The sequence below is a fragment of the Beta vulgaris genome, chromosome 8, assembly GCF_026745355.1.
Source record: "Beta vulgaris subsp. vulgaris cultivar EL10 chromosome 8, EL10.2, whole genome shotgun sequence".
NCBI lineage: Eukaryota > Viridiplantae > Streptophyta > Magnoliopsida > Caryophyllales > Amaranthaceae > Beta > Beta vulgaris.
The window spans coordinates 47,810,645-47,816,460 of NC_079209.1; the positions used below are offsets into that span (position 1 = coordinate 47,810,645).

Here is a 5,816-nt window from a genome sequence, read left to right on the forward strand (position 1 = left end):
GGTATGATGTATGCTATGCAAATGCAAAAAGGGAATCAATGGGGAACGACGTAAAGGAGTGTTGACGCAAAAAAACCCCAATGAAGGTGGGTAAAAAACGAGGGTGGATGTGAGTCCACCAATCCACTATATGCGATTGCCGCTCAGAGTAAACGACAATCTGTACAACCTAAGATAATTGTTCTAAGTACAAGGATTGATGATTCGAATAAAATAGTAAAGTTTGCTGGAAATGTGAAGTATGTGTATGTAATCAAAGAGAGATGGCTGCCGCAAGTGTATTTTCTGTGTGATGTTTTGTAACCCTTTACCTTGTAACTCTAACGCCTTTAAATAGCAATGATTCAACTGCAACGTGCACCCCAGCATCTCGGAGGTAGCTTCGCATGATCTCCGCATCTCAACTAATCTCCTACTCTCATGCCGCTTTGGCTTTGACTTCAAAACTGAATGGTAACTTAGCAGCAACATAGCAGCCATGCTTTCTTATTAATTGGGCAGTTCACAGTTGTTATATCTTTGACTCGATCATAAAGTCGGTATAATGCCTGATCACGTAAACGTCTTTGTCTCGTTGTGTCAATATCAACCTGAATTTTTAGCAAAGATTTCGAATTTAAATTCTTAAGTTCAAGAGTTTGTCTTGTAAGCGACAAGTCAGACAACCTACTTTTAAATTAAAATTAGGCAATGATAGGTCCAATATTGAAAAGAGAATTTTTCCAATAGTGACTTGGTTAATTTCTTTTGGTAATTAGTTAGTATAGTTAATGATTAAGTCTAGTTTTATATTAAAATTAGACCGTTTCTTTTAATAATTGTTGTAAATTCAATTTGTTTCGGATTTCCGATTTCGTCTCCGATCAACATACCCGCATCCCGCCCTACGCCCTACCCAAATCGCAGCAAATAATTGATTCCTAATGAAGTAGTGTTGTAATTACTCCACAATGCCGTCATATCCTCCTAAAACAAAGGTAAAAAATAAAAAATCCCCCCATACCATACGGAACGACAAAATACCGTGAAACTATGATTTCATAGACAATCATCCGGCGAAACAGCTAATCCCAAAAATAAACAAATCATCCTTACATTAAAAAAAGGAGGGAAATTCAATAAAACATAAAATCCTCACAAAAAAGTCGGCTTCTAAATCACAGGTAATACAATTGTGGGAGACCACGAACACAACACAACACACCCCATCCTTTTATTTTCTCTCTCTAAAAAAAAAAAAAGACGTTAGCGTATTCTACCTGTAATTTAATTTTGTCTGCCAGAAATATTCAAAAAAATAAAAAACAAAGGAAAAGTGAGGTGGACTGGATGAGAGAGAAAATTCAAACAAAGAATTTACATTTACATTTTGCAGTCAGAAAATTCTTTCTCTCTTCTTCTTTCTTCGTCCCCCACATTCCAGCTTAAAGTTCTTTGCTTTTACATTATACTACTAATTACATATTTTCTCTCTCCTCTTTCTTCTTCTTATTATCTCTGCTTTTTATTCTTAAATAAGAATTTTTCTCTTTCTTCTTCATCAATTGTTAATCCGGAAGTGTTGAATCGATCAGCTTTTTTTTTTGGATTGCTGTTTATTTTCCGATCTGCTGGTGATTGTTTGTGTAAATTCAACCTCGAAGGTCGCCATTGCTTTTTTGTGATAAAAAAGTAAAAAATTAAGGAGGAAATGGTAAGTGTAATGATATTTTGAAGTGAAGTTGAAGTTGATGATTTGTATTTTTTGTTTGTTTGTTTGATTTTGAATTTGAATTTGCTGAATTATGAGTTGAAATTTGTTGATGATTTGTTCGATGCTTTAATTTTGAATAAAGTGTGGCGGCAGATTGATCTAGCAAGTTGAATTGTTTGTAGAAGATGAATTGTTGACCGATTGTTGTTGTTTTGATAAGGAGGTGTGTTAATTTGTTTTTGTACTGATTTTGGTTGAGGTTGATGAATTTGACTTTTTGGTTGGATTTAAGTTTTAAGAGAGAAATTAGTGATGATGATGATCAGCTGGAGTGTTACTAGAAATCGTAGTTGATTTTATGAGGAATTTTAGTTTGAGAAACTGAAATTTCGGGGAGAAATCGAGTTTTAAGTATGCGGAAATGAGAAACTGAGGTTGCTGTATAATCATACGCGTTGAACGGAGTGAGGAGGTGATTTTCGAGGTTACGATCAACTGGTCTACAAAGGAGAGGATTGTGGTTATGAGGTTTCGTTGAATATGTTGGATCAATGTATTATGAATATTCTCACAATTTAAAGGTAGTTTTGATGTGGTGATGGATCGTTGGATTATGAGATTGTGGTAAGGGTTAAGGTAGAACAAACCTTTGATGGTGAAAGTATTTATTTGGTCGTGGCAAGATAAATGATTGTTAGATTGGCTCCTGGGAGAGAATATTCGCAGAAAGTGGTGCTGAAGATGGCCTATATGATTGAGTTTTGTGGCATATTGAAATTTCAGTTGAAAGTCTTCCTAAATTTTGAAGCGGGCTATCTTGATTAGTCTACTTATCATTTTGAAGCAACACAATTGGTGCAGATTTGCGAGTTTATGCTCTTCCTAACGAACACTAGCAAAAGAAGGGGGCCATCGAGAGATGCCAATCTGAATATTACATTTATTTTCCTTGATGCTGCCACAAATGGAGAGAACAAAGAACCAAAATGTGCTCAGTTGGACAAAAAATGTGACATTTAATGAGTATAAAGTGATTTGTATGGTTTGATCAAGTTAGAGTAATAGTGCATTGCTCATTCTTCTTATTGTGTATGCTTTTTATTTTCCCTGTGATCTTTTCTCATGGTGGTGTGTACAAGGGGGTTAGGGGTTTCTTACTTTCTTGTGAGGGAGTGCATATTGCAGTCTGGTAAAATGATGCATATTACAGGCGTTCTTTACACGTACTGTGCATACATGTCCAACCCTGCTTGTATAAATCTCTAAAATTCAAAATCCGGAGAAAGTGGCATGGTTCACAATTTTATATTCATGTTGCGGTACTTTGTTTTGTAGTATATCATGTATTTGAACTCATTCATGCATATCTGCTCTATCTTTCTTCCTGTTTACAGGCGACCTCGGAAAATGTTATAGTAGGTTCTAAAGTATGGGTTGAAGATCCAGAATTAGCATGGATAGATGGAGAAGTCACAAAAATTAACGGTCAAGAACTTCATGTTCAAACCACACATGGAAAATCAGTGAGTATAACTAGCTTGTATTTTTTTATTTAAATAAAAAATATCCAATGGTTGAAGGATATGTTTGCTACTTCTTTCTTTAACTAGGATCTGTGGGTGGCATTCTTGATCAACATCAAAATATTGTAGGTTTTCAAATATTCACTTAGTGAAAGATTTGGTTAAAACTTGCCATCGGCAGCTGCTTATTGTTGCTAACTTATAGGACCAATAATTGCACCTTTCTTATTTAGAAATTTGTGTCTTATATTCTAGTTGCAAGAGAGGTCTGACATTCATTCAAGGCCTACATATATGTGCAGCTTTTCCTAGTAGCCTAGGCACTTCATATATCTTTGCTTGTTACTTGTTAGATCGTGCTTCTTTTTGTTATGCAGATATAATTTTCGATGTAAATTATGTAGATACTTTAGTAGTTTAGTTCATCCAAATTCTGACTAGTCTTCTTATCTTTAGGTTGTCACAGAGGTCTCAAAGGTCTATCCTAAGGATGAGGAAGCTTCTGCTGGTGGTGTTGATGACATGACAAAGCTCGCATACTTGCATGAACCAGGAGTTCTGTCCAACTTGGCCATCAGATATTCAATCAATGAAATTTATGTAAGATTATTGTGATTAAGTATACACTCCCCCCCCCCCCCCCCAAACAACACACACACAACAGGAATTAGGATAACTCAAGTGTAGATACACGTCCGTAAGTTGGTGATGCAGCTAATTTGAATATCTTTTCTTCAGACATATACAGGAAATATTCTCATTGCAGTAAATCCATTTCAAAGATTACCTCATCTGTACGATACACACATGATGGGGCAATATAAGGGAGCAGGATTTGGGGAGCTTAGTCCGCATGTTTTTGCGATTGCTGATGCTTCCTACAGGTGACACCCATTATCAATGTGTTTTGTCGTCATCTTTATATTAAATGCTGTCTCTTTCATTGATAGACATATCTCTTGTAAAAAGGGCGATGATAAATGAGGGAAAAAGCAATTCTATTCTGGTTAGTGGAGAAAGTGGTGCTGGTAAGACTGAGACTACAAAGATGCTTATGAGATACCTTGCATATTTGGGAGGTCGTTCTGGTGTGGAAGGCCGTACAGTTGAACAACAAGTTCTAGAAGTAAGAATCTCTGTCTCTGATTTTTCCTCATCAAGGTTATAAATCAATATGTTGTGGCTATTGGAAAAGACTAAATACTTGTTTGTAACAGGAATAAGTGAAAGTACTACATGCCCATTAATTTTATTGAAATTCTAGTTTATGTTCTCACTTATTGCTTTTTTCTTGAGTGGCACTTATAGCTGTTTATACTTTATATCAACAAAAGCATATAATGAAGACTTGCCTTCTGAATGTGCTGCCTTGGTTTGATCATTTGACAGTCCAATCCTGTTCTGGAAGCCTTTGGTAATGCTAAAACATTAAGAAATAACAATTCAAGGTTCGTACTAATCATCTTCCTTATATCTTTCGTGAATGTATGTTTACCGTTTGTGTGATCGATATAGTTTATTCTTAAGCTTTACCTGAGTGCGATTTTGTTTGATTATACTAAGACAGTGATCATATCATCATATGTGTGATATTCTTTCTGTTGTACTATGTAGTCGTTTTGGGAAGTTCGTGGAAATCCAATTTGACAAGCATGGGAAGATATCTGGTGCTGCTATTCGAACGTACCTGCTAGAAAGATCCCGTGTCTGCCAGGTTTCTAGTCCTGAAAGAAATTATCACTGTTTTTATCTCCTCTGTGCGGCACCTCAAGAGGTGAGATGCTTCATATTTTTGTGATTACTATAATCCGTGCTTTTCTTGGTGCTCATGATTCATGACAAGAAATCTCATTTTACGTTTATATACAGAAAATGTCTAATTTTTCCTAGATGTTTTGCAGGTTCGAGAAAAGTACAAGTTGGATAACCCTGAGAAATTCCATTACTTAAATCAAACTGATTGCTATAAATTGGACGGAGTTGATGACACTGAGGAATATCTGGCGACCCGAAGGGCTATGGATGTAGTTGGAATAAGTGCAGAAGACCAGGTAAGTGTCACTTGGTAAAGCAAAGTGATATTAGACTTGTGGTGCTAATTGTCTAAACATCAAAGTTTCTTTCAGGAAGCAATTTTCAGAGTTGTTGCTGCAATATTGCATATTGGTAATGTTAACTTCTCCAAAGGAACAGAGGTAGACTCTTCTGTTCTCAAGGATGAGAAATCAAGATTTCATTTAGACATGACTGCTGAGCTACTTAGGTAAGGCTGTTCTACTAGTTTTATCTCTTGTTAGCTGGTGGATGTCTATACTCTGTTAACAATGTGCGATGGCAGGTGTGATGTCAAGAGCCTAGAAGATGCACTTATTAAACGTGTGATGGTGACCCCAGAAGAAGTAATCACAAGAACTCTTGATCCTGATTCTGCAACAGTTAGTAGAGATGCATTAGCTAAAACTATATACTCGCGTTTGTTTGATTGGTAACAGTCTCTTCTTATCATGACTTTAGACTTTTCTGATTGTTAAATTTGCATAACTAGAAAATGCATCTGCATGGACTTTATTCATTTCTCACACTTTCCTAAGCAATTTGTT

The 5,816-nt window shown here is 36.0% G+C and overlaps 1 protein-coding gene across 1 annotated transcript in view; it reads left to right on the top strand.

Annotated features, from left to right (window-relative positions):
- Window positions 1-1,164: 1,164 nt before the first annotated feature.
- Window positions 1,165-5,816, top strand: part of LOC104909072 (myosin-17) — a 21,462-nt gene continuing 16,810 nt past the window's right edge. The window contains exons 1-10 of the mRNA XM_010698259.4: window positions 1,165-1,693; window positions 3,088-3,216; window positions 3,673-3,816; window positions 3,955-4,100; window positions 4,186-4,342; window positions 4,606-4,664; window positions 4,831-4,990; window positions 5,118-5,267; window positions 5,343-5,479; window positions 5,555-5,701. Of these exons, the coding sequence (XP_010696561.1) occupies window positions 1,691-1,693; window positions 3,088-3,216; window positions 3,673-3,816; window positions 3,955-4,100; window positions 4,186-4,342; window positions 4,606-4,664; window positions 4,831-4,990; window positions 5,118-5,267; window positions 5,343-5,479; window positions 5,555-5,701 (1,232 nt within the window). The 5' untranslated portion in view covers window positions 1,165-1,690. The remainder of the gene's footprint in view (window positions 1,694-3,087; window positions 3,217-3,672; window positions 3,817-3,954; window positions 4,101-4,185; window positions 4,343-4,605; window positions 4,665-4,830; window positions 4,991-5,117; window positions 5,268-5,342; window positions 5,480-5,554; window positions 5,702-5,816) is intronic.